Below are 26,543 nucleotides of genomic sequence, written 5' to 3' on the forward strand. Positions count from 1 at the left end.
AGCTCAGTTCTCAACATTTCCAACATCTCCCAATAGCCCACTGTGCTTCAAATCCATAAATATACAAACACATTCATGAGGTTGATCCCTCGGGATCCAATCTGCTTCCAAAGGCCACACCTTTGAACACTGCAGAGATGGCTCCATGGTTAGGAACACTTGATGCTCTTGGGAAGACACATGGAGGTTCACAGCGTACTTCTCTAACTCCAGCTTCCGGGGATCTAATGCCCTCTTCTGGGCTCCAGGGTCTTCTGCGTGCATATGGTACACATAAACTTATGCAAATACTCATGCATGTGCAATAAAAATAAATACATTTGGAGGCTGGAGAGATGGCTCAGCAGTCACGAGCACTGACTGCTCTTCCAGAGGTCCTGAGTTCAATTCCCAGCAACCACATGGTGGCTCACAACATTCCATCTGTAATGGAATCCAAAACCCTCTTCTGGTGTGTCTGAAGATAGTCACCGGGTACTCATATGCATTAAATAAATAAACAAACAAATAAATAAATGCATTTTTAAAATATTTATTTATTTATTTATTTATTTATTTATTTATTTATTTATTTATTTGTTATATGTAAGTACTCTGTAGTTTGTCTTCAGACACTCCAGAGGAAAGCATCCGATCTTGTTATGGATGGTTGTGAGCCACCATGTGGTTGCTGGGATTTGAACTCCGGACCTTCATAAGAGCAGTCGGGTGCTCTTACCCACTGAGCCATCTCACCAGCCCAAATAAATGCATTTTAAAATGAAAACGAAGCAGGGAGTGATGGCCACACCTGTGACACCAGCCCCTGAGAGTGTGAGGCAGAAGGATCAGGACTTCCAGGCTGGCCTGGGCTACAGAGTGAGGCCCTGAATAAAAAGTCAAACAAAAGCCGGGCGTGGTGGTACATGCTTTTAATCCCAGCACTCGGGAGGCAGAGGCAGGCAGATTTCTGAGTTCGAGGCCAGCCTAGTCTACAAAGTGAGTTCCAGGACAGCCAGGGCTACACAGAGAAACCCTGTCTCGTCTCGAAACCCCCCACCCCCCCCAAAAAAAGTCAAACAAATAACTAATGAATCAATTTATAGAAGCTCTGTTACTTAAAATAAAATTTATACTTTGCTCATAAACCAATAAAATTAAAAAGAAAATCAGTATACATACCATAAGATACAAATGAATTTTATTTATGAATGTATCAATGCATACCAAATAGAAAAAATGCCAAGAGTATATGCCATAGTCACATGGAGCTGATTTATTATAAATTTAAGGATGTTTCAATATTATAAAAACATTGAATGCAATCAATCATGCAAGGTGTAAGATATTATTACATTAAGAGATTGAGTCATTTTATCAAATTCTCAGCTTCCAACAAATAAGAATAGTTTTTCTCTTATTCTAATAAAGAACAGTCATTTAAAGCTAACAACTAACTCTATATTTAATGAAGAAATACCAAAAATACTTTTATTTGTATTAAACATAAAATGATGGAGCTCCGTAACACATCGCTTTGTAGCTATGATTTTCTATTCGGACAGGCCATCTCCAGTTATGACAACTAACCATTCACCCAGAGGCAGGGATCTTAAAAGTTAGCAGTACTTCAGAGAGATTCCCATAGAGAGTAGCAACACAAACACAAAATAATCAGGAAAGAATTAGCATAATAAATTTATAAAAAATACCATAGTGAGGAAAATCAGGACACACGGATGTTGGTCAGACAGCATCCTTGATGGGCAACCCACTTCATGAACAAAAGTTGACTCTAAATTTCAGTGATTCAATTGTTAATCATATAGCACCCTCAATAGGAAAAAAAAAGTGTAAGCTTTTTTTTTTTTTAATTTAAATAAAGGACCTGAACTGAGCGTGGTGGTGAACGTGAACACCTTTAGTCCTAGCAGATGCCTCCAGCCTACCTGGTCTACATAATGAGTTCCAGGCCAGTCAGGGCTGTAGTGAGACCCTGACTTTTTTCTTTTCTTTCTTTTCTTTTTTTTTTTTTAAATAAAAAACAACACCAAAATCAGAGCCAGAAGTGGTGGTGCACGCCTTTAATCCCAGCACTCAGGTGGCAGAGACAGGTAGACCTCTGTGAATTCAAGGCCAGCCTGGTCTATAGAGTGAGTCCAGGACAGCCAGGGCTCTGTTACACAGAGAAACCCTGTCTCAAAACAACCTATAAAACCAAAACCAAGCAAACAAAACAATGAAAACCAGCATATTCAGAATCAACTCATTCAGTATCTGACAAGAAATGTTCTAACTTCTAAGTGTCAGGATTATCACGAGGAATAAATAATGGTTTTGCTCAAAACCAAAGCTTTGGATGGAGCGTGAGGTATAAGCTGGAGGCATACGAACCGCCTTTTCAGGGTCGGTGAGGGTCACCGAGAGTCTTGACAATTGTAATTTTGCCAGGCTTTGGCACACTGAGGGAAGAAGGGATTGTGTTTACAGAAGAGGCAACATCATTTAAAGGCAGAGTCCAGGGCTAGGCCTGGGGATGTGCCTCGTGGGCAGAGTGCTTGCTTACATGATCAAGTCCCTTCTTCAGTCCCTAGCACTGAGTAAGTGGGGCATGGCAGCAAATGCCGGTAATGTCAACACTCAGGAGGTGGAGGCAGGAGAATTCAAAACGAAGGCTACATACTGAGTTCAAAACCAGCCTAGAATACCCTGCCTCAAAAGGAAAACAAAACCAACCAACCAACCAAACAAGAGTAAGATGAAATATATTCCAAAAAATCCAAGTTGGTGGGAATTTGGGCATTTTTTTTTTTTTTTTTTTTGAGACATGGTTTCTAGTAGCTGGGCCAGCCTCTCACTCACTGTTATGAAGACTGGCCTTCAACTCTGGCTCCTTCTGCTTCCAGCTCTCAAGTGCTGGAATTATAGGCATGTTCCACAACACCAGGCTCTAACCTTTTGTTTCTAAAACTCAACCAAAAAAAGTTAATACTTAATCACCAAATCTCACCAAAACCTGTACTTCTGGCTTCTTCTGAAGAACAGAACAATATGGATGGAGATCTGGGTTCATATCCCCAGATGGAAACCGGAATCGAGGACCCCTCACTGTCTGGACAGCTTGCCACAGTCCTTCTTCCTTACCCCCGTTTACCTGTCAGTTCTGCCCCTGTGCATCCTAACGTAGGACTCTTGCCCTGCGTGGTGGAGGCCGATGAAAATTTCGGCAGGAGAAACAGAACTGCAACATCCTTAGGTTTGCTTCCAAAAGATCAGGCAGCCGGAACTGAGGCAGTGAGAAAAGAGGAGAGGCTGGTGTGTCCCACACCTGTGACCCCAGCACTGGAGGAGCAGCAGGATTACTACAAGTCTAAAGCCACCTCCCACATATGGAAGGTGAGAACTGACAACAGGGAGGCGACCTCTGACCTCACATATACATCACGGAACACACACATCACTACATCCGTAAGCCCAAACACGTATACTAAATAAGTAAAACGTAGTTAAAAGCAGGGAAACACAAACCACTTTAGAGGCAGATGTGGTAGCATCATCTACACCCCTGCCACATGGGAGACAGAGGCAAGGGGATAAGGTGTTCAAGGCCAGCCTGAGCTACATAGTGAGTTTGAGACTAGCCCGGGCTGCATGAGACCGTGTCAACAAATAAATGAGAGAGAATAAATGAAATCTTCAAAGGCCAACTATACCAATATTTAAATGTGGCTACCATGGGTACAAGAGCCTACCCAGCACCTCATATCAGAAAACAAAAACAAAACAAACAAACAAAAAAGACTCAAGAATTAACCTGGACATCACTGAGTAATGTGCCTATGAAATACATAAGAGAGGTGTGCACAAAGGCAGTGAGAGGTGTGTGTGTGTGTGTGTGTGTGTGTGTGTGTGTGTGTGTGTGCGCGCCAAGGCAGTGAATGAGGTGGAGGTGCACACCAGGGCAGCATCTGAAGGTGGAGAGAGGTAAGGAAAGCTGACCGTTTAAGAGATTTCTGAGGGGGAAAGAACTTCCAGCACTTGGTAACAGATTTGCCAAGGAATGAGGAAAAGATAATCAGGACAATCAATAACTTGTTGTCTTAAGTCAAATGACTGGATAATGGTCTCAGGATGAGGTAGGGGGAGGGCTGGAAGAAACCGATTGTGATTAGATTGTGTTAGAGCTAGAGCAGTTTGTGTGGTAAAGTGGCAGGTATTTTTTGTTTGTTTGTTTGGTTGGTTTGGTTTTTCAAGACAGGGTTTCTCTGTGTAGCCCTGGCTGTCCTGGAGCTCACTTTGTAGACCAGGCTGGCCTCGAACTCAGAAATCCGCCTGCCTCTGCCTCCCGAGTGCTGGGATTAAAGGCATGTGCCACCACGCCCAGCAAAGTGGCGAGTTTGAAGGCTCCACTTGAACTATCAGTTGGGGCCTGATCCTGGAGCCTAGTTCGCTCATTACACAAGTGGGGGCCTCAGGACCTCTCCACCCTGGGACTCAGTTCACTTTGTGCTGTGGAACTAATTTGAAAAGTAAAGCCCGAGGAAATACTGCTGTGTTTCTGAGACATGAAGAAATGAAAACACTTCAAGACAAGGCAAAGAGCTGCGCATTCTCTGGCCCACGCACTGCGAGAGAGTGCCCAAGGTTAGCCATCACCCATTAGTGTAAACTGATCCCAAGTTAGCTCCCCAGCGAGACAGGCTCCGAACACCCCCATCCTTCCTTTCTACGAAGGTTTGTAAATAAAATCACCCTCTTCCCTCAGTACCACATCTCTTAACTTTATCTGCCCGGCATGGGGTGAGCAGCCAGAACATAATTTTAGTGCTGAGGATACAGCTCAGAGGTAGAGCACACTTGACTAGCGCACATGAGCCATAGGCCCATTCCCAGTATCATATACACAAAAAGATAATTTTGTAGACTAAATTCCCAAAAGAACTAAAACTTAAAATTAAATACTATGGACTTGAATAACATGATTACAGACCAGGAACATCGTGTCTGAGAGTACGCCGGTGAGACACATGAGAAAGCAATACTGTAAGAGCTACCACTGTAAGAGCTACCACGTCTATTGATGGAAGGGAACGCACTGAGCCACCCCATCCCATCAAGGACTTAAGATGGCTTACAGCAAAATGCATATAGGAAAATGGCAGAGTGTAAATAGTAATAATAATCAAATGCAATTTCTTTTGAGGCAGCGTCTCACTGTGCAGCTCTGACTAGCCTGGAACTCTGTACACAAGGCAGCCTTGAACTCACAGACCTGCTTGTCTCTGCCTCTGTAGTGCTAGGATTAAAGGCCTGCACCACTGGGACTGGACTAAAATTTTACTTTAAAGTTTAGCCTAGGACTTAGATGTACCTTGCTGGTGGAGGACTTTGTTTCACATGGGCAAGGCCCTGGGTTTGATCCCAACGCATACACACACACACACACACACACACACACACACCACTAGAAAAAAAGTCACAACTCGGAATTTTAAAAGAAAGAAAAGAATGTAAAACGCAATCTCAGAAATACTGTCACTGACAACCGAAGTGAAAAGCCCTAAGTCAGCGAGCTTACTGTCCACTAACAGGAAACCGGTTTGGAAAGGACACTGTAACATCCCTCCTCTCCTTTGATCCATTGGTATCAAGATAAAAGATTTTTCCAAACAAGGTAAGTTTGGCTTTATGAAAACTTACTAAATTGCTCCTATCTCTCAAATGTCACATTATGGAAAGAAACACAAACCTTCTTTTTACACAGTGATGTTGGGGAACATGACCACAACAAAGATCAGCAAAGCACACACTGACAACAACAGGATGAGTGGGTACAGAGAGGCTGGAGGAAGGGAGGACGGAGGACGGACGGAGGAGAGAAGAGGAAAGGAGGGAGGAGAGGGAGGAGGGAGGGAGAGACCACGAAATGAGCAAGGTATATATGGATTCCTGATAGCCTGTCCCATCTACACCGGGGAGATACAACTGGAAGGAGTGAACCACACATCCTTCAGAATAGAGCAGCAGAGCTCCGATAGGCTCAATAGAGGATGAGAGAGGGGTGGGGTGAGGTAGAAACCTCTGGGCAGAGCCCAAAGATCCTTAGCTGGGATGCTGACTGAGTATGGACCCAGAAACTCGAATATTATGAACACAGTACTGATGACAGCCCAGAGGGCCCAAGCCACAAAACGCAACACGGGAAATTCACAAAATCAAACAAGACACACAGAAAGCAGGGACAGAGGTTATCCACACAGACGGTTAAGGAAATGTGTGTCAGAAGACAGTATTGTTTAGCACCTACAAGCCAGGCGAAGGTACAAACTGGCTTTTAAACTCAACACTGCACAGATACAAAACGAGATATTCAAACATTGTTAGGAGTATGAAATATTCCAGATAAGGGAGGTGATTAAACTGAAATTCTGTGCGAAAAGGGACTATGTATAAACCCAGGTAACAACCAATACAGAGTTTACGAACTGTGATGTCCATAACATAAGCTGTGTAAATGAAGTCTAGAAAACACCCGCGGGACCCAGAAGGCAGCAGAAACCTGCTCTCCATTGAGGCTCGAAGGCATTCAGGGCCTGCAGAGAGAGAGACTACAGCTTCAGGATTCGCCCTGGACTACGTGCTCTGAATTTTACCCTCTCTTGGCCAGCTCCAGGTCCAACCTCAGCCCTCAGCGGCACGTGTACTTTCGTTTCCACCCTGGGTCCTGGCGATCAGTTGTGAGGTAGGTATTAGAGTTGCCAATGATACTGAGTGAGGAAGAGAAAGAGCGGCTAAACTCCAGCTCAGCAGAAGTCTTGCTTCTGATCCTCCAAGATGGACAGACAGGCTGCTTCTCACTTCCTCCGAAGCTCGCTCAGGTTTACTGGGGCTTCCTGGGCGACTGAGCACGGGCAGGGAGGAAAGGCCTGGCTTCCACAGCCCCAACCCCGACCCCCGGGGCTCCTTGTTTCCCGAGGCCTTGTGATTGCTCAGTAGAAGCCAAGTTGTCTGAAAGGAAGAAGAGATGAGCTTTCTATTTTAATTCTATGTTGTTGGAAGCAACATGGGAGGGAATGGGGTGGAATGGGGGAAAAAAGGCAAATAAATTAAAACAAGCAGTCGGAAAGACTGAGCGGCAACTTGAAATGTTTCTGATATTAAATTTAGTGAACAAAGATAGTAAGCTAAAACCAGTTGGCCCACAGCCAGATCAGCACTTTCTTGGTACAGAAAGAGTTACAGCAAAGTGGATCTCAGGGCAACTTCGTGGTGGTTTGAATAAGAATGGTCCCCCTAGGCTCGTACATTTGAATGCTTAAATCGTGAAGGAGTGAAACTCTTTGATAGGATTAGAAGGATTAGGAGCTGCAGGCTTGTTAGAGGAAGTATGTCACTGGGGGCGGGCTTTGAGGTTTCAAAAACCCATGCCAGGCCCCAGTGTCTGTCTGTCTGTCTGTCTGTCTGTCTCTCTCTCCCCTCTTTTCTTTTCTCTCTCTCTCTCTCTCTCTCTCTCTCTCTCTCTCTCTCTCTCTCTCTCTCTCTCTCTCCTGCTGCACCTGTCACAATGCTCCCTGCCTCAATGATGCAAGCCTCTGAAATCACAAGCCAGCCCCAATTAAATGCTTTCCTTTATAAGAGTTGCCTTGGTCATGGTGTCTCTTCACAGCAATAGAACAGTAGAACAGTGACTAAGTCAAACTTTGAAAATAAAATTATTTTTTATTATGTTTTAGATCTATTTATTTTATTTTTTGAATACACTGTTTCTGTGTCACTCTTGCACCTGCAGAGGGCATCAGATCCCATTACAGATGGTTGTGAGCCACCATGTGATTGCTGGGAACTGAAATCAGGACATCTGGAAGAGCAGTCAGTGGGTACTCTTAACCGCTAAGCCATTGCTCCAGCACTTATTTTATTATTTTATAAATAATAACATTTCTTTTTTTGTTGTTTTTTTGTTTTTCGAAACAGGGTTTCTCTGTATAGCCCTAGCTGTCCTGGGATTCACTCTGTAGACCAGGCTGGCCTCGAACTCAGAATCCACCTGCCTCTGCCTCCCAAGTGCTGGGATTAAAGGCATGCACCACCAACACCCAGCAAATAATAAAATTTCTAAGCCACCATGTAGGTGCTGAAAATTGAACCTTGGTCCTCTGTAAGAGCAACAAGTGCTCTCTCTAACCACTGAGAAATCTCTCCAGTACTCCTTAAGACATGCAATTTTATTTCTAGTCTGTTGCCTGTAATGTGGTCAAAATCACTTAAAAATGAAAATAGGGACAAACTTTAGTTCAATTTCATAAAAGCAAGCCATGTGTACATTACCTGCCATCTCCCACCTATGTTCCCAGCTGAACTATTAAGATTATTCTACCAAATTCTTGGCTCCTAATTTGCCCAGAAGCTACCATACTTGGGCAAATACTTGGGCAAATGCTCTAACTTGGCAAAAAATCTTCTCTTCTTTGGTTAAAATCGTATTTCCATATCATGCAATGTCAGCTGGGGCTAGAAGACAGCTCAGTGATTAGAACAATTTGCTGCTGTAACTGCAAGCACCTCACAGACCTCACAGGGATCTGATTCTCTCCTCTGGCTCCTTCCCTCATACACACATACTTGTTTGAGAACACACACACAACACAAACAAATAAAGTAACAACCAAATAAAATGTTGACAGTCTTAACCTTTCCAAGGAAAAGGCTGCAATGAGCACAGGAAATGTTTTTGTCTGCAGGCTGGCTTCCATTCACCTCTCCTCCTCCTTCACAGACCAGAAAACCTCAGCACACCTCCTCGCCGCCCCCACGGCTCTAGGTGATGTGTTAAAACAGCGGCTCGAGTCTGAACATGGCACACTGGGCCCAAACAGTTCCACATGTGAGAGGTTTATTAGGAGGGAGAGGGGGGGGGAAGGTGGCGGCAGAAAGAGAAGGGAGAAAAAGAGAGGGGGGGTGGCATTCCCCTTATTTATATGGAAAATGATGTAACACAGGTAAAGGTGAGAGGTGAGCCAAGTGGATTCTGGGAATACAGTGCCTGTTGTCTTGGCAACAGGTCTGCAGGTCATGTGGTTGCCTATGTGATGTCACATATGTTTGGGAGGTCCCGATCAGATGCCTACCTTTCTCTTCAAGCATCTTGTGCAACTTCTTATGTCTGTAGACAGAGATTATCTGGAAATTCACGACGCTTGAAACACTAAGTTCTTGGTCCTCTAGCAACTTGAGGGTGGCAGCATGGATGAGCTGGTGGGAGCGTTTGCAGGGCTGAAAGGGACATTCACCCCGCACAAAGGATTTGCACACGTGAAACTTGTTGCATCTATCCTTGTGGCTGCAGTAGCCATAAAGGACATCAACACCTTTGTTGTACAGCTGACAGACCTGGGGCAGAAGCAAAGCAAGGCTTCAATAGGAGTTTTCACTCTTACCTGTAAGCCAATAAACTATAGTGGAACTAAATGAGAAGTTTAACGGCATCTTTGGGGCAGGGGTGCGTGGATGTGTGCATGTGTGTTGAAGGCCAGTGGTCAGCACTGGGTGTCCTTTTAAGTCATCCTCCACTTTATTTATTTATTTATTTATTTATTTATTTATTTATTTTCGAGACAAGGTCTCTCGTGGGACTTAGAACTCACTGGTTCAGACAGGCTGGCTGGTCAGCAGCCCCCAGGGTTCTCCTTCCCTCTTCTCCACCATTATGATTATGGGGTATGGATACTACAACACCTGTATTTTTTTCTTTTTCAAAGAAGTGTGTGTGTGGGGGGGGGGGGGTTATATGCATATGTGTACAGGTGCCCACAGATCCCCTAGAGCCAACGTTATAGGTAAAGCTACCCAACATGATTGCTAGTAGAGGAGAGCTTTCTCTAACGTGCATGGGGTCTTGGGTTTGATCCGCAGCACCGAATAAAACTGGACATGCCTGTAATCACATTAGGGAGACAGGGGGATCACAAGGGCCTCCAAACCTGGTTTTTAGGCAATGCTGAGGCTCAAACTCAGGGCTTTGCCCATGCTAGGCAAGTACTCTAGGAGCTGAGCTACCCCTCTGGTCCCTGTTTTTGTTTTGAGACAAGATTTGTTGATACCCTTTTGCCTCAGCCAAGTGTTGGGATTACAGGAGTGAGCCGCCAAGCATAGCTTGTTTTTGGTTTTTGAAAAACCTCCAAAACTGGTTGCTTTATGTATGAGAGTTCTCAGCATGCTTGCCATAATTTATCTTTGTTTTATCTTGGTTTGGGTTTGGCTTTTGGTTTGCTTCATTTTCAAGTGAAGCTCTTGCTGTGTAGCCCAGGCTTGCCCTGGCCTCTCAATTCTTTAGCCTCTAGAGAATTTCAGGTTTGCACCATCACACTGTCTACTTTTTCTCATGTCTTTCTTTTTCTCCTTTCTTTTTTTCTTTTCTTTTTTTTGACAATAGCTAATCCAATCTGGTGAACTGATTCACTGTGGGTTTTTGTTTGTTTTTTAAGACTGGAATTATTTGGACTGGAACTCACTCTGTAGGCCAGGCAGGTCTCAAACTTTCGGAGATCTTTCCCCTCTCCACTGCTGCAGTTACGGGAATGCACTACCACACAGATGCCACACTACTCCCTATATCCAACCCCCACCCCCACCCCCACAAAACCTCACCAGTAAATATATCTAGTTGTTAAGGTCTGTTAATAAACCCTACTTTATATGAGCTCTCCCAAAAATTCTTTTCTGCATTGAAGCCATGGATCTGATTTTATCAGGGCATAGGTCCCTCAAAGATAAGGAAATACCTCAGGCTATAGAAATTTCTGAGACATTCTGGATGGAAGCGTCAGTTCCTCCTGCCTCTGACAGGAATGTCTACAATGGCAGGATCTGCCAGATTAAAATCTTACAGGGGACTGGAGAGATGGCTCAGAGGTTAAGAGCACTCACTAGCTGTTCTTCCAGAGGTCCTGAGTTCAAATCTCAGTATCAATTTTTTTTAAAGATGTATTTATTTATTACATATAAGTACGCTGTAGCTGTCTTCAGACACACCAGAAGAGGGCATCAGATCTCATTACAGATGGTTGTGAACCACCATGTGGTTGCTGGGAATTGAACTCAGGACCTCTGGAAGAGCAGTCAGTGCTCTTAACTGCTGAGCCTTCTTTCCAACCCCAAATAAATAAATCTTTTAACATTATTTTAATGGTAGTCTCATAAATTTGAGATGATTATTTTGTTAATAAGTTCACAGAAATAGAAACAAATGTGTTAATTTTACCACTCCAGCAATTAAAAATGGGTACTTTTTAAGTATCTGGAACCCAATCATAGTACTTAAAAGCAATTTAAATTAACATCTAAAGTGGTGATGGGAGGTGGCTCCCTATCCCTATAACCTTCGCCTTAGAGGGTCATGGATGAAGAACATAAAGCTAGCCTCAGCTCAATAACAAGTTCACTAACATCCTGGTCTTTAAGATCCTATCCCAACAAAAGAAAACAAACATTGAGGGAGGGATAGACATCAGCGAGAGAAAGCCTTGCCACAGTTGATGGTCAGATGGCAACCTCTCAAGGACTCACTCACCTCTGGGAAAAGGCAGGGGTCGTTCTGCAAAAGCAGGATTCGCAGCTGCCCTTCATTGAGGCCAAAAAGCCCCCGGTTCTTCAGGACTTGGACGTTGATAGGCGTGTGGATATCATGGGACAGAGAACAGGTAGACCTAGAAGAGTCAGACAGGTCAGGGGTCAAGAAGAGGGAAGACGCTGGTGGGTCTAACTCTTTGCCTAGGCCATTTTCAACTTACAAGTGAATTCCCCAAGGACTAATAAAACAATTCGGACTGAGGCAACTCAGCTTCCAGGGGTCATTTTCTTGTTCCCTGAGTAGCTATAAAGACAAGGGTTGGTACCCTACCCTCGGGCTTGGCTGAGCTTGCTTATCTGTTTTTGTAGTGACTAAAACCTTATCTTCAAGCCAACAACAGCTGCTGGCCTCTCTTTGTCCACCAACACTACAAAGAAGGCACCAGAAAGCTTCCCGGATTGCTGCAAAGCACTGGGCTGGGGGTGCTTGGGCTATGCAGCCGCCAGGCCCTCACCCCACCCTACCACCAGTTTCCCGAGATTTTAAGCACAAAAAGGCTGTGGTTATGGAAGGAGGGAGAGAAGGGAACAGAAGTTCCACGAGCCATGAAGCCCCCGGGTGTCCCTCAAGCAGCATTTGGCATAAGCGAACTCAAAAGTCGCAACACGGATTCAACCGGGCAGCTATTGTGAAACATCCTAGTATCCTGGGACAGGGACAGCAAATTTGGGGGGTGAAGAGACCTTCCTATCATTTCTCTCGGCGACTAGGAGCACAGGGGCGGCCAGCGCGAAGGCCTTTGTCCCATCCCACCCAGGCTCGCCGAGAAGCATCCGGAGGGCGCGTCCCGCCCGCCCGCACCCACTGCCCCGCTGGACACTGAGGACTCCGCCCCTCACCAGCAGTCGCGGTGGGGGCACTTGCCCAGCATGTGGCGGCGACACAAGTGCAGCTGGTCGCAGCCCTGGCACTCCCCGCGCTGGTAGCGGGCGCAGAGGCGCGCGGAGGACACGGCCATCACCCTGCAGGCCGTGGCGCCGCCGCCCTCGCCCGCGCCCGCGCCCTCGCCCGCCGCCACCTCGGCCTCTGCGTCCCACGGGCCGTCGCGCAGCTCCACCTCCTGCAGCAGGAAGCGCTCGGGGCCCGCGCGCCGCAGCACGGCCCGCAGCTTCGCCTCTGACAGCTCCACGTGGCCGCGCAGGTCCTGCAGGAACATGCGGCCGCCGTGAGCACACAGCACCTTGGTGAGGAACGCGCATAGAGTGAGGTCCGCCATGGCCCGCCAGCGCGTCCCCGCCAGCCCGGGGCCTCCAGGCTCCTCCCCGCCGCGGCCGCGACCGGAGCCTGCGAGCTATAGGGGGCCGGGCCTCAGAAGGCAGGGCCTGAGCCCCTGCAACATTCCTGGCTCCTGGGTTCCTGGCAGATAACAGATAACAGGGAGCGCTACAAAGAATGTAAACTAAGTGGTTCTCCCAGCCTGGTGGCGCTCGCCTGGAATGTTAGCACCTGGGAGGTGGGGGAAAGGAAAGGTCGAGATCAAGGCCAGCGTGTCCACTGCAAAGGGAGTTGGAGGCTAGCCTGGGCTACATGACACCCTGTCTCAAAAAACCTAGTAAGGAACCAGCTCAAGGGGTAAAAACTCCTTCCTAAGTGTTGGGGTCAATGAGTCGCCCCACAAACTTACACAAACCCCGATTTCAGTCAGATAGGGATGGTTTATTTGATCAATCAGCACCATACCTCAGATGGGATTGAACCATGATATTGTTGATTTTTCTCTGTCAGCTTATAAAGAAAACACACACACACACACACACACACACACAGACACAAACCATAGTGAGCTCATACACAGATACAGAAAGTGCTGCCCAGTGGTCAGCTCTGACTCAAGCCAATTATGAACATAATAGTTCATATTGACCTTTTATTTGATGGCTTCTATGTAAAGCTTTGTGGAAATTCTTAAGATTAACAAACCTCATGCAGTACCTGCAAGAATATAACAGGATATATGATCAAGGATATATGCCTTTGCTCTGAATCAAGTTATTTTTCTGTGTCAGTGACTGGCAGGCATGTTACAGCAGCAATATGAAATAGCTGGCAGGCATGGAATGAAATGGCTACAACTATGCTGGTGGCCGGCAGACCTCAATATGCGTTTGTCTCTGAATTCATGGCAGAGAGAATCAAGTCTGGAAAGTTGTATCTGACCTCCACATGTACCGATCTGCACTAATACATATTATACATAGATGCTGATACACACTATGCACACACATAATGGTAGATACCATTGGAAGATTTTTTTTGGAAGCTGGTAAGTTGCTAAGGAGATGACTGGTGGTCGGGTGGAGGAACTCTCTGAAGAGGTAGCCACTAGCCACGTGTGGCTGAGAATCACTTTCGAAGTATGGTCTGTCTGAACTGAGAGATGAAACACATAACAGATTTAGAATGAAAAAACAAACAAACACACAAATAAACAACTCAGTTTAGGAGCTGGGGACATAGCTCTGTAGACTGCTAGCTTAACATTAGTGAAGTCCTGGGTTCCATGGCTAAGCAGAACATACAGGTCTAGTAGTCTTGCCTGTGATCCCAGCACTGGGTAGGCTGAGGCTGGATCAGGAGTTCAAGGCCACCCTCCACTATGTTTCTAGTTTGAGGATATCCTGTTCTACATGTTCTAAAAAAATCAATTTTATGTGACTCAAAGTTGGGTGGGAGAGTTAGCTCACCAATTCAGAGCACGTGTTGGACAGCGGTTTGATGACCCCCCACCCACCCAAATGGAGGATTGAGAGACCGTCTGTAATTCCAGTCCCAAGGGATCCAATGCCCTCTTTTGACCTCCAAAGGTACCAGACACACACATGGTGCATACACAGGCAAAATACTCATACACATAAAATAATAAAATTAATGTATATTTGCAAGTGAGTACTATGTGTGATATATTTAACAAATGTGGGGACAGTGAGATAGTTCTGTTTGGTTTTTAAAGGATTTATTTTATTTTATTTTATTTTTATTTTTTTGGTGACAGGATTTTTCTGTGTAGCCCTGGCTATCCTACTTACTCTGCAGAGAAGGCTGGCCTCAAACTCACAGATTCGCCTGCCTCTGCCTTCTGAGTGCTGGGATTAAAGGTGTGTGCCACCAGGGAGAGATCACCCACACCCCACACCTCTGGCAAGCAGGAGAGCTGGCTCTGCACCTCAAGTGGGCAGCACAGTAGATCTGGCCCTGGCGGCATTGGATGAGCTAGTCAGGGAAGTGCTGGAAATCTTGCCCTGGTGGTATAGGTGCAGGAGAGCTGGCAGGCTGACCGACTCAGCTACCACCCAGGACCAGATCCAAGGTTTTGAGTTGGCCACCCTAACCTCTACCCTGTCTATGAAATTCTGGAGTGCATGAAGGGACAGGACCTGCAGATCCAAAGCTGCAGGATCTCCATGACACAGGGCAACAGGATATCAGAGAGGAGTCTCGAAGAGGATCTGGTATTGATGTAAAGCAGAAGCCAAAGGTCTCTAACCAGATCAATGACTCATTGCAGTGAACATTATAAATAGAGATGTGTAGACAAAAAGGTAACTGTAACACACTGTAGCTTCTACAATGAGATGTTTGGGTGTTTCTGGTTTTTGGTTTTTTTGTTTTTTTTTTTGTTTTTGTTTTTTTTAATTTTCTTTTGGATGTAGGTTACAATGGACCGAGTGATGAATGAGATTGGAGTACATGTTGAGAAATTCACAAAGAATAGGTAAAAAGTTAAAAAAAAAAAAAAAGTGTGTACCACTACCACAACCCAGCTCCATTTTAATGATCTTTAAAATGTATGTGTGCCACATGTGCCCATGGATGCCAGAAAAGGTTGTGAGTTACATGACATGAATGCCGGGAACCAAACGACCTACGGAAGCGCTCTTAACTGTTGAGCCATCTCCAGCTCCCTTGGTTATTTTCCTAGTCCACCTATGAGAACATTACATATTTGACTCTCTGTATACTTCTGTTGGGTAGCACCCATCCAGGCCCGGATATTTATTAAATATCTCCCCATTTTGCTAATGCAGCATTCTTCTACTGGTCGTTTATTGAGCGGCTGCTAATGAGGTGACAGACACAAAGCTGAAGAAGGCAGATGAAGGGCTCAGTCAGCCTCATGGCTAAACTTACCAGGTGTATTTTGAGTGCTGAATGAATTGATTGCATGCAGATTCGAAGAGGCCACTAAACAACTGTCTGATGAGGAGACACAGGAATCTCTGCCTGGATGTCTCCACAGACACCTCTGTGTCGGTCAGCTCCAGGTTGCTGCTCATTTTGACAACCCATTATAAAGTAGGTCCCTTGTCTGCATGGTGCCTCTTGTTCTGTCTGTAGAGTTCAAGTTCATGAAGGCAGGAGCCTTCTCTGTGCTGTTGGTCTCCTGAAAGTGTCGAGTGAGAGGAGCACGCGGATCAGCAGAGATGATCGGTATTAACTTGGGTGGAAGAAGAGAAAAATGGGACCATGTTAGCAACCCCCGTGTTTCTTTGGCACTAGCATCTGCACTTGGACTCTCTGTCTTAGGTCTTTTTCAGCAGAGGGAGTGACCTTGCCAGTGACAAAACCAGGAGCTCATGCCTACATAAAAAAAAAAAAAAAAAGCTCTCATTGGAGGGATTAGTAAAGACATGCAAAATGAATAGATGCAGTTATCTCACTAAAGACAAGCTTGGAAAAGGGAGACTGAATGAACCTCTTTTTCTGAGCTTTTTGGAAACAAATAATAAAAAAACAAAAAGGGCTGGTGAGATAGCTCAGTGGGTAAGAGCACCCGACTGCTCTTCCGAAGGTCCAGAGTTCAAATCCCAGCAACCACATGGTGGCTCATAACCATCCGTAACAAGATCTGACGGCCTCTTCTGGAGTGTCTGAAGACAGCTACAGTGTACTTATATATAATAAATAAATAAATCCTTAAAAAAAAAAAAATAGAGAGAGACCCTTGATGTGGCCTCTCACAACTATCATCCCAGCACTTGGGAGGCTGAGGCAAGAGGAATGGTAGGTTCAAGGCTTTCCTTGGCTACAGTATCTTAAAAAAAGAAAAAGAAAAAAAAAAAAGGAAGGGCTGGAAGATGGTTTAACAAAATAAGAACACAGGGACCTTGGTTTGATTCCTAGGGTCCACATGGCAGTTCACAACTTCCTTGGGCCTCTAAGGACAGTAGGCAGCATGTGGTGCATAGACCTACATGAGGGCAAACCATTGGTATATATGAAATACAAATGAAATTTTTAAAAAATAAGAGATGATATCCTCCTACCTGCACAAACAAGTGAAGAGGTCAGCTCAGAGCTTTGGAATTTTCCAAAATTCCACTGGACCCCTCCACGCCTGGAAGAGACAGGTCATACAGCACATAGGCTAGAAGAGAGAGGCTGAGTAAGCCCTAATACCTCATTCCCTAAAGACCAATCAATTTAAAGGGCTCACTGTTCCACCAATCATATTGTGCCTATTTGCTGATGCTCTATTCCACCCCTGAAAACTATGTAAAAACTTGTGGAACAGGTCACCAGGAGTTGCCGCCTCTCCTTTGGGTCTGGGACCCCAGTACACTGGAACAATAAATTCCTCTTGCTTTTTGCATTGATTCCCGGTTCCACGTGTGTCACTTAGTGGGTCCCTAGTAAGCTAAGGCTCGCCAGAGTCTTACACAAGCATTATCACAAACTTTCTTATCTCTTTGTTCCCTGGACATCATTTGTTCTCACAAAAGCCATTTTACTCCTTGTGTCCTGTTTGTCTCATGTAGCTGCTCTGCCTCCCGAGTTCTGGAATAGCAGGCACACATCACCATGCCCAGCTCGCTGCTCTGTTAGGCTACTCTTAAAGCCAACCTGTAAGTCCCACCTGCTCAAGGACCAGGTAACTTCCTGGAATTCTGGGAGTTGTAGTTTTTTTTTTTTTTGAAAAACAGCAAAGCCACATAAGAAAATATGGTGGCCATATGGTTTTGCCCTTAAAAGTCTGTTCAACACCTGTCTCATTGCCACTCACTGGGAATTCTAAAGGGTGGTCTTGACTGGAGTCCATCCTAGTCAGTATTTAAGTAAAGTTTGCTTCAAATTTGGCACAAAATGTGGAACTGGTTTTTCTCTTGTGAATCTCAAGACTGTGAATCTCAAGACATATACTATATGTATATGTCTTTATGTTTGGCTATTTAAGGAGTTATTTCTTTTGTGCATTCATATACATATAAATAATCATTTTTCCTATTGTCAAATTGGTGGCAATATACATAAACACCCACTAAACCCAAGAGGATTTTCCTTCCTAACAATGGACAAATTCCTAGCTTATTATTCCTCTATGGAGTGACCTGGAGGTATTCGATGGTTTCCCTATGATTCATTCCTTAAGGAAGTGAACCCTGTCGCTCCTGTGGTACCTTCCTTCCCTGTGTCCCCTCCCTACTTACTCTGCAGAGAAACTGTTTACATGCAACCCTTATCTGCTTACCAGGGAGCCCGGCCTAAGACGTAAGCTGAGAAGTGGTTCCTTGGGATTGCCTTCTGAAGGATCGCTCTCAGTCACTCCTTATCTGTTTGCCTCTGAGAGAAGCCAACCTAAGATACAACTGAAAAAAGAAAGATTCAAGTTGAGAAAAGGGTTAGAGAGGAATGAGAACCACATGCACACAGAGAGAAGAGACGTTCAAGCAAGATAAAGATAGGGAAGAATTTTACTTCAAGGGCACTGATGGTGTAAGCAAGTTAATCCAGAAGCTTAATGAGGCTGATTCTGTATGTTAAAGAACAGATGGACTGGGGAGACAGCCCAGTGGATGAAACTCTTACTAGACAAGTGTGAGGCTGGAATTTGAATGCCCAGATCCTATACAAATACAAGGAAGATGTGGGGGCCACTTGTAATGCAAGCACTTGGTAGGCAGTGGCAGGATCCACAGGGGCAGCTAATTAGCTAGACTAACCAAATTGGTGAGATCCATGTTAGCACCAGGACACTCCGAGCCCCAGCCTAACCATGTGACCCTTGACCTGCATTGCCAGGACAACAACCCTCAATCCCACAACCCACTTGGCTCAGTTCCCACCCTCACTGGTGTGAGGTCATTTTCTCTTTTCTTCCCCCCTCTTCTCTTCTCTTCCCTTCTCTTCTCTTCTCTTCTCTTCTCTTCCTCTTCCTCTTCCTCTTCCTCTTCCTCTTCCTCTTCCTCTTCCTCCTCTTCTCCTCCTCCTCTTTCTTCTCTCCCCCCTCTTTCTCTCTCTCTCCTCTTCTCTACCCTTCTACCCAATTCACTGCTCCCCCCACCCCCACTCCCTCGTAATAAACATCCCTCACGTGGAAAACCTTGGCCTGGTCTGCTGCTTGGTTTATCTGCCCAAAATATAAAATTGGTGTCAAAACCCGGGATGGATTAAGCGGAAAAGCCAGCAGCCACCAGTGCCTAGTGTTGCCCGAGGGGCACCCCAGCAGACGCAGCTTCGGGCACAGAACACAACATTCCCACTGCCTTGCAGCCGTGTGCGCCAACTCTCCACACAGCAGCTTGCAACTTCCCTTTCCTCCCTCTGAGCCAGAACTCTTGGCGACCCCACCTCCCTTGTGTTTTAAATCCCAGTCAGAGGGATTAACTGCTGTTAAGCCTTTGCCCCAAGCAGTTGCCTGAGAATTGACCTGTTGCCTGAGAATGGACCGGGGCTCAATAAAGGCCTGGGGGGGGGGGAGGAAGTGTGACTTCCCACCATATCCACCACGTGACCTGCTGCTATCCCGGGGCACAGAAACTTTAAACTAAGTGAGCCATGCCATTCCCACGTGCCTTTTAGGCCGGGCTTCCATGCTCCCATTTTACTGGTTTACTAAAAACTCTTATGCAGACACAGGCATACTATTAGCAGGGCCTGTCAGTGGGGAGTAGCCTCCAGTTCACGGAACAGAGCCTGGCCAGCTTTGCCCAAGAACTAAGGGGCTAGATCCAGCCAACATAGCAGAGACACCGCCTGTCTGGATCCTGCTCTCTCGGAAGATGCTCTTTCTGTACAGGCCCCCAGCGGGTTGGGCCCGCAGCAGGTTGGCTGAAATCCCTGGCCAGGGTGGAGCACTTCCCACAGTAAGTCCAGGACTTACTAGGTAGCCACCAGAGGTCCTCGTGACGACTTGGGCACTCTAGCCTGGCTGATTTCCCTTTTGGTTTCTGAGTTGTTCTCTGGGACACCGGTAAGAACACTAGGAACCTCCAGAGCATGGGCAACCACATGTCCTCAGACGTACCCCCAGATACACCTCTGGGATGTCTCCTAGAAAACCCTGAGTCCTTAAAGTTCACGCCTCCTTTAAAGGCATCAAAATTGATATTCCTTTGCAATAAGGTNTGGATCCAGTTGTTTTAAGGATCTTAATACATACTGCCAGCAAGCCAGTAAATGGGAAGAGGTTACCTATGCAAAATCTTTCATCTATCTTCGTTCCAATCCTGCTATGTGTTCTTCCTGCTCTCCAACTCAACTCCCGTTAGCCATGAACCCTGCACAACTCCCACTGGATGATACTATGATATTGGACGCACCATTTAGAACCCAAGCTGCTACCTCGGCTTCCCCCCAACGTGACTCCCCAGGACCTGTCACCCCCAGCTCTCCCCCTCCTTCTGCACCGACTGCAGGCCCCTCCAAGCGTTCTACTTTGGCACCCACCTTCACACCACCTATTACACGCTCTAAGGCCACGACCAAAACCCCAGGCTCTCCACCCCTAGAAGAATCTGATCCAGCGACTGTCCTTCCCTTAAGGGAGGTTGCAGGGGTAGATGGTCTGGTCAGAGTGCACGTCCCCTTCTCACTGAGTGAACTCTCAGATAGAGAAGAGATTGGGCTCCTATACTTCTAATCCCTCTGCCTTCATCAAAGAATTCAGTCACTCAGTCGTACAGCTTGACTTTTCATGATATATACTTACTAACAATTTGCTTCTCAAGGAATGGAAGCGAGTTTGGGAACAAGTGAGAGCGCATACAGACAAGATTCACCAAACAGATAGAGCACAACCAATGGGAGTGGAGACAGTGCCTGACCTGGATCCTCAATGGAATTATAATTCCACAGGTGGTACTCTATCCAGGGACAGGTTTGTTACATGTCTTTTGGCAGGTCTGAGAAAAGAAGCTTTAAAGCCGGTAAATTTTGAAAAACTTCAAGAGGTTATCCAAGATAAACAGGAAAATCTATCTCAGTTTTTAGAACGCCTTAAAGGTGCTTTATTGCAGTATACCAATGTGGACCCTGAGAACCCAGAGAGTAAACAGCTCTTAATGACTCACTTTTCCCAGAGCTACCCCGACATAAAAGCTACACTTAAAAAATTGGAAGCCGGGTGTGGTGGCACATGTGACCCTTGACCTGCATTGCCAGGACAATGACCCTCAATCCCAAAACCCATTTAGCTCAGTTCCCACCCTCACTGGTGTGACATCATTTTCCATATAAATTAGGGGATCACTCCCTCCTCGCTCTCTTCTCTTCCCCCCTCTTCTCTTTTCTTCTCTTCCTCTTCTCTTCTCTTCTCCCCCTCCTCTTTCTCTCTCTCCTCTTCTCTACCCTTCTACCCACTTCGTCGCTCCACCCCCCCATTCCCTCATAATAAACCTCTCTCATGTGGAACACCTTGGCCTGGTCTGCTGCTTGGTTTATCCACTCAAAATATAAAAATCCGGACTCAGCCAAAGACCTTGCTTCTAGAAACATAGTAAGAAGCAGTGCAGGAAGTTATCCAAAGCCAAGTTAGGGCAAGCACATGCAAAAGCCACGCATGCACACACACACACACACACACACACAGTGCATATAAACTACACAGATATATATATAATATAATGCCTTTAAAATAAAAAAAAAAGAAAGACAAGTGTATTAACCTTTTATTTTATGTGATGGAGGTTCTACCTACACATGTGTCTGTACATCATGTGTGTGTTGAACTCCCTGGAACTGGAGTTATAGACAGTTATGAGTTGCCATGTGGGTGTTGGACCCAGGACCTCTTGGAAGAATAACCACTGATCCTAACACCCCCAGCCCTAAAAGACAAGTTTACTGTGACTTAGGGGGTTTTTGGTCCACTATCAATTGGCGGGTTTTTTTTGTTTTGTTTTAGGCCTATGCAGCCCGGTGCTGGTTTCTACCACTTCCTAACACTGAACACTTTAATGCCGTACCTTTAGAGTACACTACAGATCCAAAGGTGGTGTCTGTGTGTCGTGATAAGAATATGCTTTTGTTTTAATCCCAGGGGTAAGTGTGTGGGATTGCTTAAGACTGTCTGCAGCAGCTAACTATGGTTCACCTCACGCTCTACAGAGGCATGTTTCTACATGATAGTTTCTGCAGTTCGGTGACATTTAAAATTCTGCCATCTTTTCAGAGAGTTTTTAAATGCTAGAGGCCTGATATCATATAGGGGTGTGGTAATTTGAATTTGCTTGGCCCAGGGAGTGGCATTAGGAGATGTGGCCTTGTTGGGTAGGTGTAGCCTTGTTGGAGGAAGTGTGTCACTGTGGGAGTAGTCTCTGAAGCAAGTTTTCTCCTGTTTGCCTTCAGAACAATATGTAGAACTCTCAGCTCCTCCAGTGCTATGCCTGCCTGGATGCTGTCATGCTTTCTGCCACGATGATAATGGACCTAATCTCTGAACTAGTAAGCCATCCCCAATTAGCTGTTGTCCCTTATAAGAGTCACCTTGGTCATGGCGTCTCCTTACAGCAACGGAAATCCTAAAATAGAAATTGGCACTAGGTGTGAGGTATTGCTTTGATAGGCATGATCATGTTTTTCTTTGGAGAACTGTGAACTTTGGGACTTTGGATTTGGGAAGCAGTGGTATGCTTTAAGTGGGGCTTAAAGGACCATCCTAGTAGGAACATGAAAGACATTGGTGCTGAGGATGATTTGAACTGTGCAGACCTGGCCCAAGAGGTTTTAGTGGAGAAGAATTTCAGTATGTGGCATAGAGACTGTTCTTGAGGTGTGACTGCTTTTTGCCCTTGTCTGAAGAGTCTACCTGAGGCTAAGGTGAAGAGATTTCAATTAAGTGCATTGACAAAGGAAGTCTCAGAAAAGCCCAGCACAGACTTTATTCTCTGGAGGAGTCTCATGAAGAGTGTTTTGATGAAAAAGAGCAAACTGAGAAAGGAAAAATACAAAATGTATGGAGTTCAATTCTGTGTTCTAGGAGACAATAGATTAAGGGAGTGGTGACTTTGGGGCAAGGTCCCACCCAGCTAAGCTTATCGTTTATGTGTTTGCCATTGAACATGGAATAGTTGTACCATGTTAGGCTTTATTATTAATTGGTTATTGTTTTCATTCGGACTTTTAATCTGGAATGAATTACAACCCAGAAATGGAGGGCACAGGCTTTTGATCCAGCTCTTGAGAAATAGTGACCATGAAGAGCTTAGGTCCAGGCATAGTAGTACACACCTTTAATCCCAAGAGACAGAGGCAAGCAGATCTCTCAGTTCATGGCCAACCTGGTATAGAGCAAATTAGGTGATACACACCTCTAATCCCAGCATTCTGAAGTCAGCCATACAGATCTCTGAGTTCAAGGTCAATTTATAAAGCAAGTTTTAGGATATCCAATCTTAGGCAATGAAGGAGTTGAAAAACAGAAAGCTGATGATAATGTAATAGAACAAGGGGGCCAGGTCCAGCAAGCAGAACTTGGAAGCTTCAGCCATGTGGCTCTGTCTTTAGAGTCAAAAGTAAAAAGGACAATTGATGCTGGTTAGCTGGAGCTATGAAATTAGCAGTGATTAAGAAGAGATCAGCATCACTGAGGTGAAATCTTCTGGCAAGACTTTTCTGAGAGCACAAAGAAGTTGTGTTCCAGGGATAGCCAAGGCTGTACCTACCTCATGCTTGACCTACCTGGACTTTGTAATGTGTAAGAATCACTCAGGTGGTACTGGTTTTGAAGGGGTCATGGAGAGCAGCTGAGGCTTGGCACTGTGTGAAGCCAGAGAAGGCTACTGGTGAGGGTACAGTCTCAATTGCAGTTGACAGCCCAGGACTAAAGGGATCATGCAAAGAAGTTGAGGCTTGAAGGGAGTCTATGAGAGGCTAGTGGTGAAGCTTAATTCCACTGGAAGACCCCAGCATATTGGAGATGTCAGTACCATGGAATGACCACCAAGAACAGCGGCAGCAGTGGAATAGAGTCAACTAGAGTGCTACATAGGGCAGAGCTGGAGAAGTGACTCAAGCCCTTTGGAGGCGCCCAGAAGATTGTGTATGGACGCCATACACTGGAACAAAAAGAGGTAAAGTTGAAGTTGCCTTGGATACCTCAAGATGTTAGAGATGTCAGAGTCATGGGATACCTACCAAGGACAACTGCTAACAGGGAATGGAACCAGCCCAAGAGAACAAAGTTAGTTGCAGCTCAATGCCAGATCTGCCAACAGCAGTCAACAAGGATGAAAGGAGTTGGAGATCTGAAGAATGCTTTAACATCAGGCATGGAGACAGAGAGTTTGGAGTTTACCCACATGGTTTTCTGCATTACTTTGGCCCAGGATTTCCTCACCATGACATTATGGAATGATAATGTATATTCTACAAGATGTTGGACACATGTGATCTGCTTTTTTTAGTTTGATTTCTTTCTTTCTTTTTTTTTTTTAAGACAGGGTTTCTCTGTGTAGCCCTGGCTGTCCTGGAACTCACTCTGTAGACCAGGCTGGCCTTGAACTCAGAAATCCACCCGCCTCTGCCTCCCAAGTGCTGGGATTAAAGGCATGCACCACCACACCCGGCTTTATTTTGATTTCTTAAGGGATTACAGTTAAGAGATTGCATGAATCTAAGAAGAGACTTTGAACTTTGGACTTTTAACATTGTTGAGACTGGTATAGACTAGGGGACTTTTGAAGCTGGACTAAATGTATTTTGCATTATGCTACAGCTGGGTATGGCTCCCATAGACTCATGTGTTTGAATACACCTATGGGGACTAGGGAGTGTAATGTGGTGGTTTGAATATACTTGGCCCATGGAATGACACTATTAGGAGGTGGGGCCTTGTTGGAGTAGTTATAGCCTTGTTAGAGAAAGTGTGTCAGTGTTGGGGTGGGCTTTGAGATCCTAATCCTAGCTGCCTGTTTGCCTTTGGAACAAGATGTAGAAATCCCTAGCACAATGACTGCTTGGACACTGCCATGCTTCTTGCCATGATGATAATGGACCGAACCTCAGAACCAGTAAGCCAGCCCCAATTAAATGTTGTCCTTTAGCCGGGCGTGGTGGCACACGCCTTTAATCCCAGCACTTGGGAGGCCGAGGCAGGCAGATTTCTGAGTTCAAGGCCAGCCTGGTCTACAAAGTGAGTTCTAGGACAGCCAGGGCTATACAGAGAAACCCTGTCTCAGAAAAAAACAAAAAACAAAAAAATGTTGTCCTTTATAAGAGTTGCCTTGCGGGGCTGGAGAGATGGCTCCACAGTTAAGAGTCCTGAGTTCAATTCCCAGAAACCACATGGTGGCTCACAACCATCCGTAATGGAATCTGATGCCCTCTTCTGGTGTGTCTGAAAATAACAACAGTGTACTCACATATGTAAAATAAATAAATAAATAAACAAGTAAATAAGTAAATAAATAAATAAATCTATCTTAAAAAAAAGAAAAGAAAAAAAGAGTTGCTTTGGTCATGGCGTCTCTTCACAGCAATAGAAACCCTAAGACAGGGAGGTTGTTGATTGTTTAGGGAGGTTAGTTGTGGTTTGTTCTTAGTTATACTCAAAGAAACAAAAGGAAAGAAATTAAACTTAGGGATTCTCTCTCTACCTTCTATCCATCTTTCTCTCTTATCTAGTGTCAGAGGGAAAAACCCAGGGGATACAGGGTGGAAAAAAGAACCACAGAGCAGCAAAGGCCAGCTACATCTGATGTGAAGGCTGAGAATGCACAGCATTTCGTGTGTGGATGTGAAGGCTTTGACAACAGTGTCTTAAGGCATGGAGACTCACTCATCTCGTGGACGTTCTGTCCTCACTTTGTCAAATGTGTGCTGCTGTGCACACTGCTCTCTGGTCTTCTCTCCATGACCCACAGCTTCTGATGAAAAAAGAACAAGTAGAGAAGGGCCCCACTTTAAAAACAAACAAAAACCAGGCTCATGTATTATAGACTGGCGTTGAACCTGCTACTTATGGAGCTGTGGATGGCCTTGAACTTGAATGACCCTCCACCTCCCAAGTGCTGAGATTACAGGCATAATCACCACTCCTGATCTTATATAGCACTGGTGAATTGAACCCAACGCTTTGTGTAATCTAGACAAGTACTCTTATAAACTGAGCTACATCCTCAGACATTAGACAAAGACTCATTGTTTTGGAGACAGGATCTCACTAGGTAACTCTGGCTGGCCTGGAACGAAGTATGGTGTTGGTCAACCAGGCTGGCTGCGATGGTTTTTATATGTGTGGCCCTGGGAGTGGCATGATTAGAAGGGGTGTCTCTGTTGGAGTAGGTGTGCCACTGTGGGGTAGGTTGTAAGTTTCTCATCCTAGCTGCCTGGAAGTCAATATTCTGCTAGCAGCCTCCAGATGAAGATGTAGAACTCTCAGCTCCTCCTGCACCAAGTCTGCCTAGACACCACCATGCTCCTGCCTTGATAATTGACTGAACCTCTGAACCTGGAAGCCAGCCAAAATTAAATGTTCTTTTTAAGAGTTACTTTAGTCATGGTGTCTGTTCACAGAAGTAAAACCCTAAGACACTAACGTAGAACTCACAGAAATTCTCCTACTTCTGCCTAAAGGCATTTGCCACCACAACCAGCTTTAAAGAAAGGTTTTTGAAGATTGGCCAAGAGGTTCTGCTTATAAATATATGTACTTTTATGTCTTAGCCCTACACTGTTACCACCTTTAGAAAGAGAGGAGGAAAAGTGTGTTTATGACTTC

General features: G+C 45.3%; 1 protein-coding gene across 1 annotated transcript; it reads right to left on the minus strand.

The window, feature by feature from the left end:
• Positions 1-5,447: 5,447 nt before the first annotated feature.
• On the minus strand, positions 5,448-12,935 carry Zc3hav1l (zinc finger CCCH-type containing, antiviral 1 like). The gene is made up of 4 exons (XM_021191025.2): positions 12,448-12,935; positions 11,549-11,684; positions 9,108-9,369; positions 5,448-6,987 (listed from the first exon to the last, which is right to left on the minus strand). The coding sequence occupies exons 1-4, from the start codon at positions 12,822-12,824 to the stop codon at positions 6,860-6,862; spliced, it is 903 nt and encodes a 300-aa protein (XP_021046684.1). The 5' UTR covers positions 12,825-12,935; the 3' UTR covers positions 5,448-6,859.
• Between the last annotated feature and the right edge of the window lie 13,608 nt (positions 12,936-26,543).

The sequence above is a fragment of the Mus pahari genome, chromosome 2, assembly GCF_900095145.1.
Source record: "Mus pahari chromosome 2, PAHARI_EIJ_v1.1, whole genome shotgun sequence".
Taxonomy (NCBI): Eukaryota; Metazoa; Chordata; class Mammalia; order Rodentia; family Muridae; genus Mus; species Mus pahari.

Excerpts from the sequence above, each read along its gene's own strand:
- Zc3hav1l (XM_021191025.2), bottom strand. The coding sequence starts at position 12,824 with ATGGCGGACCTCACTCTATGCGCGTTCCTCACCAAGGTGCTGTGTGCT. Across the intron at positions 11,685-12,447 it reads TGCCCCCACCGCGACTGCTG|GTCTACCTGTTCTCTGTCCC; the intron begins GTGAGGGGCGGA and ends TGACTCTTCTAG. Across the intron at positions 6,988-9,107 it reads CAAGATGCTTGAAGAGAAAG|ACAACTTGGCTTCTACTGAG; the intron begins GTAGGCATCTGA and ends TCTTCCTTTCAG.